The 15,765-nt window shown below is 39.9% G+C and overlaps 1 protein-coding gene across 1 annotated transcript; it reads left to right on the forward strand.

Moving 5' to 3' along the window:
- Positions 1 to 4,112: 4,112 nt before the first annotated feature.
- On the forward strand, positions 4,113 to 15,190 carry scn2b (sodium channel, voltage-gated, type II, beta; the record flags this gene model as incomplete). The annotated part of the gene is made up of 6 exons (XM_083913574.1): positions 4,113 to 4,185; positions 11,219 to 11,379; positions 11,475 to 11,691; positions 13,342 to 13,534; positions 14,634 to 14,701; positions 15,123 to 15,190. The coding sequence occupies 5 exons, from the start codon at positions 4,113 to 4,115 to the stop codon at positions 14,641 to 14,643; spliced, it is 654 nt and encodes a 217-aa protein (XP_083769700.1). The 3' UTR covers positions 14,644 to 14,701; positions 15,123 to 15,190.
- Between the last annotated feature and the right edge of the window lie 575 nt (positions 15,191 to 15,765).

A 15,765-nucleotide genomic window follows, 5' to 3' on the forward strand; every position in this document is an offset into this window, starting at 1 on the left:
ATGGTGCTGTTCTTTTTGATTTTTTTTTTTTTTTTAAGAGACCCTTTATCCCAAAACTATATATGAGTCCACTGATTGTCTGCATTCAATCAGTGACAGTCAGTACAGAAGCGATTCACACTGTACAATATCTCTGCTGCCTAGCAACAAAGGAGCACTCTTAATACGAATGTTTCTTCTCTCTGCAGAAAGACAGGTTAGGAGAGAGACAGAGAAAAAAGAGAAGAGTTATTGTGTTATTCTATTGATTTGCATTTCCATCACCAAGGAGAGTGACAGTTTACAGTTGACAGTGAGTTGGAAGAAACAGTTTAACAATACCATGCAACACAACACCATTATTGGCAGCCTTTAAAATTGCGGTAGGTAGGTTTTTATTATGTTTGTTTATAATGTAGATGTTGTAATTGTTGCATAGTTTTTATTGACACTATTTTTCCTAATGTAGCCTAAACAGTTCAAATTATGCTAAAAACAACTAACTAAACATATTGTCTCTAAGCAGTCACTGTCTGCTACATTGACTTTCTGCTGTGGTGACCACTCACCACACAGAAACTGACCTATTGGCCTGAGGCTGTTGCTACATGGGAGCTTATAATGTGTTCAAAATGAAAAGGATCCACTAACTGTGGAGCATGAATGTATACATTTCATGTCCAAATGACAATAACATGTTGCTATTTATGTGCACCATTACATAAAACTTTCCATCAAAACACAGATGTGAACTCTGATAGATAACAGTGCACACTGAACTAGATAGCATGCAAAATCATTTTTAACAGCTGTGACAGCAACACTGATCTTCACCTAGTGCGTTTGTGTGTGTTTGTTGTGACATCCTGGCAAAATGTGGTTGTGGAGAGACTAATGAAGCATGAACAACCAGAGAGGCGGTTTTGAGTACTTTGATAGATGTTTATGTATGTCTGCTGCTTTGTCACTGAGATAGCGTTGCAGACGTGCAAGATACAGTAATAAAATGTTACAAATCCTTCAAAATGAAGGCTGAGCGAGGATGGTCTGAACCACTTTATGTCCCTGACCCGATTTTGCATTGCGACTATATACAATCCACTGTGCAAGACAGCAACATTTTGGTAAGTGTTTAGGCAAAATGAGCACACATTGACCCATGTGTTGCAAAACTGAATCGATGCATAGAAATACATTATGTTACATAAACTAACAAACTGACAATAAAAGAAAAAAGCTTCAAATTACAAATACACACGCACCCGTTGTTTGACACACAGCTGATAGAATAGCGAATTTACAACTACAGCATATTTTAGATTGTTTCAACATAAGTGAAATATTTTAAAATGTACCTACAGTAAATCATATATGGTAATGGTATATGCTGTCAATTACTGTAATATGAACACATTTTTCTTTTTTTGTACTTAAGAGGGAGAGGGGGGGGGTGATAAAACGTATTCACATACTAAGTATATCACCTACTACAAACACGGTTATGGAAGGCATCGGTACAGACACTGATGTTGCAAAATTTAATAATACAAATAGCTGTGTCTTAAGGAATATCTTATCAGCAAATATAAACAAGTTTGGAGCTGTTGGATTAGATACAGTAAATGTAGGTGTAATCTTTTTTTGTGTCCACAGACGGGACAGAAGAGTGCTGAATGCCTGTTTAAGCTACTGTAGGACCAAGCCGATAGGCCTTGTAGATCAATAAGTGGACTAGGGCTACTTGATATGAAAAGCCTATAGTGCTCTGAATTTGGTGGCTTCATCTTATTGTAGGCATCAGTTGTCAGTCAGTGTTGTTATGGTAACCACAGACTAGCAGTCAGCCCATCCTCTGCCTCCTTTTACTCCTAATGGCCTATTGTTTTCGAACCACTCGTCTAAGTGCCTCTTGCCTCTTACTTTCCCTCTCTTCCTGTCTTAGCATAACAGCCTCCTCCTTCCCTCGTGCCTCATTTTCTCTGATTGTTCCACTCCTCTTTCCTATACCCTGACATCACCCCTTTTTCAGAAAAAATGGGATTACCATTCATTATTAAGTTTTCTCCTCAGCCTGCATCCTGTATACCTCGTCTCCCACAGTGTCTCTCTCTCTCTCCACTTGCCTCTTTTCACCGATATCACACCCTCTATTAGCCTCCAGTAAGTAACAAGTGAAAAGACGGATGTTGAGGTGAAACCTGTGACTTCCAGTTAGTGTTTGCCTCTTTTCACAGTATCCTCTCCTTCTGCCTCCCACCCAGGAAGGATGGATGGAGGAATTGATTAAAGGAGGGAGGTCTGGATGTTCTCTGCTTAATTTTTTGTTTGTCTACACGGCAGCCTGGCGTAGGGCCTCCTCATCCTTATGACCCTATACAGACAGATGCTCATGTGCAAAGAGATGTGTCCAACATACAATAGCCGCTGCCCCCACCTGAATTAGTAGTGACATGAGTGGTAAATTAGAGGAAAAATCAATATGAAGAGCAACCACACTGAACAGCTGTGGATAATGGGAGACCATTTATCCAAAATATATTCCCTTATTTGGTGCTAAAATGATGGTGAGGGTGCGCAGTTAATGGTGACATTAACTTATACAGCTAGACCAAGCCCCCACCACAGCGACTTCCATGTTGATCCAAAAAGGAAGTACCAAAAATTGCAGTTCACCGAGTGGCCACTAGGGGCAGGTTTCATAATAGAGCAATTTCTAATTGACCTTCATGTTAAATAGGCCATGTTCACAGCATAATTAAATCTATTTAAGGCCTGGTACAAAAAAGATTCTAGTGTGTATGTTTAGGTCATATCTCCATGACAACACTGAGGGGGGTGAATGTTTTTGTACCAGGTTAGTTTTTATTTTATTGAAAGTAGCTAGCCGCTGGCCCTCACTTCACCTCGATGGCTAGTTGTCAGGATTAGCACGCTGACTCCGCCATCTTGACCTGGACTGCGGCCATTCGTGTTGTGATGTTACCAAAAAGTGACAAGATGGGCATGGTACTGTGTTGAATATTGCTTTAAATCATGTATCCTAAATGCTGGTTGCCTGGACTTGACTCCCGCTAGAGACTTACATGGGAGGGCCTACCCTTAACTCTTGTATTCACGGCTAGAGACTGACCTCCCGTATCAGTATCAACCCTCTAAAAAAATCCTGTTCCAGTTACAAAATTAAAAAAATGAATCCCATTACCTCCAGATCTCGGAAAAATCTCAACATTGACTCCCACTCCTGTTTATCTAGTAGCGTGTGCTGTTAGCCTAGCTCCCGGGCAGTGGTGCCAATGTGGCTAATCCAGTATACGTCATCAGCCAGATGGACATATCACCCTCCCCCTAACTTCGAATCAATGCCCTTTTTTGGTAAAAGGAAATGAGGCAGAGTCAAAGTCTGACATTAGGGTGACTCCCATATTTGAGTACGATTGGATCAAGTTGAGAGAATGGACCTTGACGTAGAGGCTATGTCCATTTTTTCACACAGTCTAGGAGTTAGACCAGTGGTTCTCAAACTTTGGACATGGCGTAAATATCAAAATATCAGGCTATCTCAAGTCCCAACACTAAGTCCAATGTTAAAAAATACAGCACCGAGGGCCGACACTATTCAGCTACATACAGGAAGGTTTATTCCTAATCAGAAGATTATTTATTGTTGACTTTCTTCAGCCACAGCCACACTGTAGGAAAGGGTAGCATTAGAACGGACATGTCAGTGTTTCTAAGCCAATCCTTTATTTAATTTATCCAAGGTTTCACTTTGTGTCACCCATGAGCCTATTTATTGCGCCTTAGTACATTGATTATTGATTATTAGTACTTTGTTCTCAACCTACATGTGAAGCAGATATCCTCCATTTTATCTCAGTGTGCTTCCTTCCTTCCTGTCCTGCCCTCCCTCCCACCTCGCCAAGGAACCGATAACCATGAGATCAACCGTCATAAGGCTACAGACACTGCCAGCCATGTCCTGCCTCTAAAACAAACACCAAAAAATATATATTGTTTTTTTTTTAGCATTTTAGCGCACACGCCAAGAGCAAACCTGCTGCTCTTTTTTTAAACTTTTTTTTTCTCCAAGAGATAAAAAGCGTCGTTTTTGTTTTTAATAAGAAGGAGAGAAAATGTCTTCCAGCGCGCGGGAGAGACGGTCTGGCATTCAGCTGGTGAGCGCGGCGCTGCTGCTCTCGCTCTCCGGTAAGAAACAAAAACAGCCAAACCGATCGATGCGCTGATACATTGATACGTTGATCAACAGTTCGATGGGATGATAGCGCCCGCAAACCGCTCCATCTTTAGGCCATGTCCCTCACGTCTGACTGTGTGTGTATGCGGAGAGAGAAGGAGGGGAAGATAATGGGGTGTAATGTGAGATAATGTCGCTTAATTGTTATCCCAGCATTTACCCAGATTAACCAAATTGATACCAGATTGATGTGGCTTTCTTCGACGGCTTTTAGCTAAACTGATATCTGATCAGTTGTGGTAGTTCTGTAATGATTTATAATCCCCCACTATGGCTCTTTAGCCTCTGTTGACAGCCATGAGTGCCCTGGTGCACCACAGCCTTTAAACAGGATTATGATGCACTAAATAAAAATAAATATTGTCTCAGTGTGCACTGCACACAGAATGACAGTGTGCAGTTAGGTCTCTGTGACTCAGTGTTGTGACTGATGGACAGGAAGGGGCATATAATTAGGTGCTAACAATGTGCTGATGATGTTTATAGGCCTTGTATTCAGCAGCAGGCGTATATGATATAAACCTGCTGATGGAGTCATCTATGATGGAACAGTAGCATATCCAACCCGAACCGGTTCATGATCATTTATTTACACCTAAAGAGATAGCTACCAGATCTAAACACGTTTTCACATGGTGTGACCCACATCAGATCAAAGCCACAGCATCATTACAAGTAAGGATGACCAGATGGCTTTAATCAATGTAAAGCCAATGAAGATTAACAAACAAAAGTCAACTTCATCCTGCATTATGCATCTAGTGTTGGGGTACAGTATATGACAGTGATAATGAGCTTGTATAACAGAATCAGAAATACTTTAAAAATCCCAGGGTGAAATTATTTTTAACACTCCCCTTTGCAATATTGTGTTGCAATATAAAATGCTACAGTAACGCCACTTCTTGTCAGTGATAAATGTACAATGTATATATGTAGCACACTCGAAAAAGTGAACAAGCCAAAGGCAAGATTTATAAACCCGGGCAAGATACAGGATGTGGGGGGGCATTCATATATGTCTTCAAATGATCCTTTTGTGTTCTTGTCTCATCAAATGTTGCAGTTCAGTGGTATGGTAATTACATAAAGGGAACTCTCACACCAGTTTATTTTTGGATGGTGTCAGCAGCCTTTGGGTTTTTCACCTATGCCAACTGAAAATAGATACCCCAAAGTTTACTGTTGCTGGGGAGCTTGTTGCATGGAGATGCTACTAAAGTACAGCCACTCCTTTCTCTCTCTTTTCAAAAAGACATGGTTTATGCGGAAAAAACAAAGAATAGTGCATTCCACTTTAATTCTTATTCACTTGAGATGCCACACAAATAAAAAATGAAGTATTTTTAAATCTTCAGATATATGAATCCATCATCAAACTACTTTATTGGAATATATTAATGTCTATCCAGTTTAAGCAGATTAGGTGCATGCTTCATGGACTGAATAACAGATGTGGTACCACAACAAGAGCTTGCATGAGCACAACTAAGGTCAGTAAAGGTAGTGCTGCACGAGACATATAAGGTTGACTCCGTCCCCATCAACACACACACTCAGTCTGTCAGTAATGCAGTTTTATACAGCTCAAATGTTTAGATTTGTTGTGTGCAGCCTTTAAGGAGAAGACAAATTGTAGCATGTTGGTTAACAAGTTTGTCAGTAAACCTGTGGACTTCTGAAACTGCTGCCATTTCCCATCAATATTCTTTCAGCGCATCAATTGTTTTCACTTTGCTCAGCAACCCCCCCAGTTACAGTTCCTGCTTAGAGGCACTAGAGGGCAGCAGCACTCTGAAAAGAAAAGGGATCTGCAGTCAATTCATTGGCATGGGTTGTTGGCATTAAGTATAGAAGCATCAAATTACCAATTCTGTTCCTTAGTAAAAGCTACTGCAAACAGTGGTTTTGTGACAGTGACCTGCAGGAAGATATGTCTGTTGAGGGGTAGGGGAGCTACTTGCACTTTGGCTCAAGTGCTTGTCTAATAAACAGGAAATCCTGAATTTGTATTCCAGCGGAGCCTTAGAATAAATAAATAAATTACTTCCCATGCTGTCACAAAATATGTTTGATAAATTTGACATTAAAGTGTGCCCTAATTTTCCAATACATCTTAACATTAACATTTAACATATTCAAGAATATTACCTGCAACAGTTGAGCACCTGGCATTGCAATACATACTGTTGTTACACTGTCCAAAAACGGTGCCAAAGACCTTTTCTTATTTTCAAGATTTTAGGATAGACCCAGCTTTTTTCTTCAGACTTCTGTAGAGAAGCTGTAAATTAGTTTGGAAATGAAAATTAAACGATATAAAAATGTGGCTAATGCACACTATCACCATCCAAAAACTTTGTGTGTATTTCTGTCCATCTGCATGTTTCTGTGCTTTTATCTGGGTGTGCATGTGTATGTCTGCCGTACACTCCATTTAAACTGTGTAAATGCTTTTTGAAAGTTTTATCGTAAAGCAATCAGACTTTTTAACTCTATATAAGTAGGCACGCCTGTCAATAATGCATAACAGTGAAAGCCTGGAAGGGAGAAGAGGTCAAAGAATAGAAAGAGCCTTTCCACTTCATCCGGTCAGCAGTATAGTATTTACTGGTGATCAAAAAAGAGTATAGGATTTTGCATGTATTATTCCTGCAGTAAAAAAAGGCTAATAAAGTGGATAATGTAGCCCTGTATGTGCTTATTATAGTAACATAGCACACAAAGATGTCAAAGGCTTGTTAAATATAACTTTATACAGTAGGGGCCTGGGACTGATTGCTATCCCCTGTCTAGTAATGACATAATCAGAAAAAAAGCTTCTCCATTCAACAAGATTCCTGTAACCCCTCCAGGAATTACTTACAGATGTCATATATTTGTTTTTAGCTGTTTTGACTGCTGACTCACTGCTCCCCCCTTTGGCTCCTGTGTGTAGAGTACTGCAGTGAGCAGAATGCAGTGTGACTGTCTCCAAAGCAGGGGGCACTAGAGCTAAGCCCTGCAGTACAGACGACAGCTGAATCATAATTTAAAGGCAGCATGCTGAGGGTAACATATCATCCACAAAACATTAATTCATAGATTTTACAGGTTTTGGTAATTGGTGGTAAAGAGTTGCAAACATAAATCATGACTCACTTTTACACCAATGTCCCTCTAGCTTTGGGAGGTAAAAGCACAAACAATGGCAACACTTGACCCACCGGCAACCGCCGTCATCAAAATATCAGATGGTCAAGTGTAAGTTGTCAATTGTAACACTTATTTCACAGCAGGTTTTCCTATGCCAAGCAGAATCAGATGTAGAAACAAAGAGCGTAACAAATAATGTCTGACTTAACTAAAAGTAGCCTGTAATTGAAGAATTATTTTTACTAGCAACCAATCTATCTGGGATCAGATCAGATGTTATAGTCTAACTCATTGTGATGCCATTACCATTAAGCCAATATTGCCCTGGGGACATATAAGGAATTTAAAAGTGCTCCCAGTTAAGTGCTTTGTAGTGGTTAAGAAGTGAACTCTAACCCCAGCCACTTAGCTAAAGACAAGGAGACCCAACCTGGGCGACAATCTGAAGCCATATAGTGTTGCATAGTCCTCTATAGAGAGTCAGCTCCTTTAAAAAACTTTCAAGAAGGAGGGTGCCAAGTTGATAACCCTGCAGTGTCAACACACTCAAGACCAGCATTTCACCATCAAACCACTCAGGAACAACTCCTCCCATACCTTAGACCCAGCCATGGTAGTGGCTCCAGCACCAAAACAAGTGAGTGGTGATACTTTTAGGGGTTGTACAAATCATCCTGAAAATAGAGCCTCTAAATACTTAGCTTCAGCCCTTTGTGCCATTAAAGCAGCTTTAAATCACTTTTAGAAGAGACCTTCAAAGGAAATCTGTGGTTCTTTTGAGTTGGTCCTCTGCGGATTCCTACTCTGAAAAGCTTTGCCCATGCTATCCCACAGATGCCTAATTGGATTGAGATCTGGAGATGAGAGAGTTTAGACTAGTCCAGGCTGCAGAAAAAAAAGAAAAGTCACTGTCTTTCCTGGCTCATCCAAGTATTTTAGTTTTAGGCAGCATCCTTCCTGTTGAAATAAAAAAAAACACCTGATTAATAATGTTGCTTAGATATGTTGTGTTAACTCTCTGACTCTGTTAGCCATAGCTCTTGTCCCTTTTTTGTTTTTTAAATGCAGATTGTTGTTGGTTGTTATGTTTATATGCCGGTGAAAATATAAAATGTGCATTCTTGTAGTTGTAGTGCGTAAGCGTTTCATCTGATTAATTGTCTTTTACGTTACTATCTATCAAAGAGTAAGTAAAAACAATGGTGAAAAATACGAGAAATACGATCAGAGTGTCTGGCGACTTTCTCATTGGGCCTCCTATTAGTGTGGAGCATGTGAAGGCTTCACAGCACATTGTGCAGGGAAGACCTGCCAATCTACTGACGTCATACAGTTGACTGTATGGTCAGTTGCTGTTCGGTTTCGAAAGGAAATCTGGGAGATGAGGTCCGAGAGACTTGTTTGCAATTATGTCTTACCACCAAAGCGTCCTCTAGAAACAATGTAACTCAATTCTTTCAGATTACAACTTTAAATGCAGATTGTAACACTGTAGTTATGTTTATATGCTTGTGAAAATGTAAGAAGTGCAGTCTTTAAAGTTACACCACTAACGTAACAAATTGCAAAGCCGTATCTTGGTCTGTACTTGCATTATTTTACCCATCAATGAGGCAGGCAAAATAAAAACAGTTATTTTTATCAATGTACACCTCTGCTGTAGATAGGATTACATGTATACATACAACCTAATGAAAACGTGGTCACAGAGTTGGATAAGAGTAATGAGAAGTACACAGAAACATAGTCATACGATGTAACAGACCTACCTACGTTTTACCTTCTTTTGTTTTCACTGACCTTGTGAGAGTAGGCAACAATGGCAGGAAACGAGAAAAAAAGAGAGAATGCAGGGAGTACTGGAAAGTGAAGATGGGGAGAAACAGAAAAAAACATTATTTTGAGGGGATTTGTGGGGTTGGACTGGAGAGGTAGTAGGAACGAGGCAAGAGAGGTGGACAAAGATGGGAGAGGAAGGGAAGAGGGGCGGAGGGAGGGAGGAGCCGCATGAGGCTGCTTCACTGCAGTATTTCATCTGTTAGCAAGTCTGTCTCTCCTTGCTCTGCATCTGCCTCTTTCTCACTATCAACGGGACTGACTGCTGAGTCAGCAGCAGCCTGTATCAAACTGTTTCTCACATGTATCTGTGTAGTAGTAGCAAAAGCACATACATCACGTATGCACATATGCAGTGCTTACATGTGTGTAGGATACTGAAAGTAGTGTGCTTGGATGTGTTAGCTGTGTGTACAGATAGGTCAGTATGCAGGGGTGACATTGACATAGCACAGCTAGCATGCTTAGCTTACTGCTGACGATGCACACCTTGTAGGTGTGTGTGTGTGTAAATTATACATACGGGTGATGGGTGGAAATGTAGCAAGTGCATGTGTGTGAGTATATGGTGCAGAGGCAGGCCTGTGGAGTGGTGCAGCAGCAGTGGGAAGGGAGCCAGAAACACCCGACTGCAGAGGAAAGAATAGTGCAGAGTCCCATCATGCACGCACACAAGCACAAACACACACACACACACACACACACACACACACACACACACACACACATACACATTGTGAGAGAGAGAGAGGCACAGATTATGTCTGGGGAGTGTAAGCCTATGCTGCAACGTAATGGTAAAAAGAAGGAGGGAAACTAAATGATATAATATTCATTTCAAGTTACATTATATGCAGTAATGTGTTTTTGACTTTAATTGTAGAATTTTAGCATTCTAAGGATGCATCTAACAGTTTCTAGCTACTATTGTAAAAGTAGTATTATGATCCTGAGACTCAAAAAAAGGCTTTTATTGTCTTTCAGTGCTCCATAGAATGTGCTATTCTGCCATCCTTCCCGATAACTTAAACAACTGCAAAGATTGTAATTACTTTGAATACAATTCACACAATAAATGCATCAAAGTCATACCAGTAAAAACTGAAATATTACATTTGACTTTTTCAGTTTGAGAAACCATCACCCCTACAAGATTTGAACAAGAGATACATAAATTAAAATATAACAATGGAAATATTCCATCACTTTTTCATCCTGGACAAAGAGTTAAATCTGCTAACAATGAGGTAGTGCAGTTTCTTATTCTCTAGATAGATAATATGTATATATATATATATATGTGATTATCGAGGCTTTATGATTAAACGTACATGTTTATGTGTGCTGCCTACAGACCTCACTGGAATTATTAATATAACAGGCATATTGTTTGTATTACAATCACTTTACAGGACTCCCCCCATAATTAAAATCTGTTCTATGAGTTGAGGAATTCATACAAAATTACTGTCAGCCTGAAAGACAGCAGAGGATGTATATACAGATACAGTATATCCTAAAAATGGCCACACCAATTTTTTCATTTCCAAAATTGGTACCAATGGATTCTAGTTTCGTGATACCAATATCTTCACTTTAGCTCACTTTAAGCCATTATAGCCTCTTAAAAAATCATTGGGGAATTTTGTGAATCAATATTGGATGATTCAAATTAATATGAATTTGAATAGGGACTCAATTTGTACTTAACAACAAATCATCTATGCTGGCTTACATAATGCTGACTTTAATATGACTACTAACTTCACTGGATTTAAACATTTTGACATTACTCCTCAGTTCAAATACGTATACCATATGTACTGCATATACTGTAGATATTACCAGAAATATATTCCTTTAACAAAATTTGCACAGTGAATTTCATTTTCACCATGTACATGTACCATCTTATATGAATTGAATCAACTCAATTTTATCAACTCTGTTTCAGTCATTACAGCTCAGATGTATTATTGTTGTTACTATTAATACTGGTGTTTTTATACACAGGTTGTTCGGGTATGGATGTGCTCATGCCCAATAACATTAATGCACTGAATGGAACAACTATCAAAATCCCCTGCACATTTACTTCCTGCTATAAGATGGATGCTGGGAAGTTTGCCATGAGCTGGACCTACCAAGAAACACGTAACGACACAGAAGAGATGGTAAAGTGGCTTGTCTTTTTTCTTTACAACTAATGTATCTACATCTTACATCTAAGTCCACTGTGAACTCTCTCTTTCTCTCTCTCCCTCCATAGTTTATGATATTCAGTAAGAAAAGAGGAGTGGTGCCTCTACGTACTTACCGGTTTGGAGAGAGGGTCATGTTTGCCGGGAACCTGGATAAGAACGACCTGTCAATCACCTTATCAGATGTTCAGATCGAGGATGAGGGGATTTACAACTGCTATGTGAAAAACCCACCGGACCGCATCCAAGGACATGGTGTCATACAGCTCAATGTTGTTACCGAACGTAAGATACTAACCCTACACCTTCTGAAGGTCAATTGTAACTGTCGATAAACCCTGACTCTTACCTTCAAGATATACTTCCCACTTTGGTTTTATCTCAAAACTGCCTCCCTCGAATTTACAACAAATGCCCAATCTTATATGTGCTATTCAGTGCTACTATAATAATAATAATAAAAAAAAGCATTCCTTGTGTCAAGTGTTGGCAAGATTTTGCTGTCAGTGATATTACTGCAAGAGCATGAAAATAGCACTTTTGACCGTCACTAATCTCATTCATTATTTCACAAGTTGTACAATTTAAAACAAATAATGACATTCAGTATTCAGTTCTTTATCAGACATGAATACCACTTCCCTCAGCGGCGGATTAAGGTGGTCAGGCTTAGGCTAGTTTGTTAGGCTACTAGGCTAGGGTACTATTTGTTTGCCACCCCCCCCCCCCCCCACACACACACACACACACACACACACATTATTAATCATGCAGAATTAAACCCGCTAGAACAGAAAAAGAGTCCATACCTTGAAAAATACTGTCAATTTAGGAATTTTCTTTAGTAGATCTTGGTCTTGCTGTTCTTTTAATCGGTGTGCTTTTCTTTTTCGTGCTCCACTATCACATTTACTTTCTTCAAAAATTAAACAGTCTGGCCAATCTGGGGCCCCTGCACACCTGGGGCCCCTAGGCTGCAGCCTGGGCCAGCCTGTGCATTAATCCGCCTCTGTTCATACTGAGAAACCATTTGTTTCTGTCAAGAGAAAGGGGCAGAACCAACTACATTGCAAGCTGATATCAATTGTGGCTCATGAACAATTATTGTAGTTGCAAAATACATTGTCATACTCTAAGTTTGAAATACTGAACAAACAGAATTGTTATCTGACTCACCAGTAGCCTATTGCCATTGGTCCCCTATTTCAGACAGCATTCCCCTTCTGCTATCTTCACTGTCTATTTTACAAGGGCACCTTTACTGCATCCAAGGCTTAGCTCAGTCCAAGACCACTGTGATTTACCGAAGGGTACCGTTGCTGCATGCAGGGAATTAGCGCTGCCCAAGACTATTGTGATTGAAATACAAAGAATCCAGAGTGTTTTTCCCCCCTATCCCAGAATAATAAGCAGTGCAGCCAGACCATACTCAAGCACTATGGAGATATGTCTGGCTATGCAAGACTAATGTGAGACTAATGTTCCAGAATCTGGAAATAATGACTTGTCTTCTACATGTGTTATAATGTTTGTCTTATCAAAAGTGGTGTCAAAGTTATCACAATCTGCTTGAGTCTTGCAGTGCATTCAGCTCTCTCTGCTACTATTCTTCCAGGATACATGCCAAACCGTATTCACATATAACATGACTGTGTGTGTGTGTTTCCTGGAGCATGAGCTACTTGTGATGAGTCAGCTTTTTACTTATTAATGACCACCAAGAGGTTAGAGGTAGTCCCTCTGCATCTCTTTAGTACCCCCCCCCCCCACACACACACACATACACACACACACACACAGACATGACCCAAGCTAACTCAGCACCACTTTCTTTCTTTCCACTCTGTTTAATCAGCCCAGTAGAGCTTTTAGCAAGCATCGCACTTGTCTCCATCCTTTGCCTACAAACTATTTAACCCTCTCCTCTCCCCTCAGTTCCCCCACCGAGAGATTCAACCATCGCTGTGGCGATTGGGGCATCAGTGGGGGGAGCATTAGCCCTGCTGATCCTTTCCATGGTAGTAGTGAAATGTCTTCGTCGTCACCGGAAACAGGAACTGATTTCAGAGGAGAAGATGGAGGAAGAGGGAAAACTGGAGGCTGAAGGTCTTGTGGAGGAGGGAACCAAGTAAGAAATCTCACCTTACATCTTTAATCATCAGGCAGAAACTACCGATAGCACCAAGATTAAAAAAGTAGCTAATCCTATGCTACTCTTATTAGTTTGCAGCTTCTGCTACTGGCATATGCCACTTATAAACAGGCAGATTCCTCTCCCCTCTGGTGTATACTGGCATATATACCTTCTGATTATGATATGCTGTCACTGTGTGCCACTTATAAGAAAGACAAATCTTATGAGATATGCCACACTATTATTATTATGCCATATCACTGATGCCCCACTGCAAGACAACACTTCTTACATTTAATGGTTAAAAGAAAGGAAAAAAATCTTATAATTTAGCAAGAATTTATTGTCAAACCAGTAGCATGTTGCACAATTAACACAGTACTTATTGCAATGTGTTGCTGACTATCAAGTTGGTAATGCAAGTATAACAGTTTTACAGTTGTACGGCTTGTTTTTTAAGCTATGTCTGATCACAGGCTATGCTAGCTATGCAGAATTAGCAGCCCTTCTAGCGTAACTACCACAAAAGTATGTAAGTAACAGTGAAAGGTGCATGGTTATCTTCCAGCATGGTATGGCATGAACTACGAGTTGTATACCAGTAAGCACTTTGTAAACTTAAGCACATGTTTTGTGTTTTGAACACCAATTGTGTGCCCTTAAAATCTAACTTCTAAAGCTCAGACCAAAAGCCATGGGGCTATGTGCTATTGAGTCCTTCACATTGAAAAAAGTGTGAAGTACTCAATAGCACATATCTTAAAATTAAACCACAAACATGTACACTTATTCGCCAATCACTTTATGCTAGGAAGCACTGTAATGAAAACACACAGGATTTTAGCCTATTTTGAATTGTGTTATGATGCAGGTTTACAGTATAGCATATACTTTATATTTATGTGCTGGTATACAGTATTCAACAGTTTCTGTCCACAATTTAATTCGTACAGACATTACTGTGTCCATGGCCCAAGTACTTCAACCACCATAAGTCCTTCTCTCCTATAATTGGATTACAAACCTCAAATTTTCTCCCTCTATTGACTGAAAGCTAACCTGTTGTTGGCCGTCTCTTTCCTTATATCTATAGACAACCATAGCTGGGTCATCTGATTGAACCAGTGGCCTGTGGAGCTCTCCCCTCTAACACCTTCTCTGGTAAATACCTGCTCACGTCAACCAATTTGGACTGTTGTTGTTGTCAGTCATGAACACCCTGTCTGCTATAGAACTTAACTTGGACAGCATTGAGAAAAAAATATGACATATAACCTGTCAAAGTCAAACCAATCAGGACACTCCAAAATTTGCATGTTACATGCTAAATTAAGAATTGCTGTTAGCCATGGTAATTCCAATGTTGTAGCCAGAAGCTGTACTTATTTATCAATGGATTAATTTAGAAGTCATCTCTTTATCAAAATAGGACTGTGGATGAGCAGTGTCCTCAAAAGTGTGCATGTTTCTTTGTGTACGTTTTGCTTTACGGCTTTATCTCTAGAGAGGCTCATTTATTGGGCCAAGACTATTAGCTTGGGTCAAAATATTGTTCATTGTCTCTTCCTCTCTTTTCTTTTAGATATACCCACCCCTTCCCTGAAGAACTATAGTAACCACTGCTTGAATCATCTTCCACTGATACTTCCATCCCTCTTGCATGTGTGTGTGTGTGTGTGTGTGTGTGTGTGTGTGTGTGTGTGTGTGTGTGTGTGTGTGTGTGTGTGTGTGTGTGTGTGTGTGTGTGTGTGTGTGTGTGTGTGTGTGTGTGTGTGTGTGTGTGTGTGCGTGTGTGTGTGTGTGTGTGTGTGTGTTTGTGCGCGCGTGTGTGGGTATGTGTGTGTACTGAATTTGTACATGTCTGTGTGAGATGTGTCTTTTTCCTTGAAATAAGCCAGGGATAACATAATCGCTAAACACATTACTTAAGTCATAGCTACAAGTTAACGTCGGTGTCATTATAAGTCTGTCTCAAAATAAGGAATGGCATTTTTCATTGCACACTATAGGCTAGGGCCTGTCCTATTTTTCCATACTGCATATGATTATGGAATGGTCACAGCATCGTAATATCTGATGTCATCGCCTACAGTTAAATCTATGATTATTAACCTATTAATAATGTTAACAGTGACTGTGAAGGTCTTACAACAGTTGCAGTCCAACTTTTTTCATTGGGGTGAAATGTTTTTGGTTTAACATACCATAAATCCAGTGTCTTTCAA

The sequence above is a fragment of the Echiichthys vipera genome, assembly GCF_963691815.1.
Source record: "Echiichthys vipera genome assembly, chromosome: 5".
NCBI classification, from domain to species: Eukaryota; Metazoa; Chordata; class Actinopteri; order Perciformes; family Trachinidae; genus Echiichthys; species Echiichthys vipera.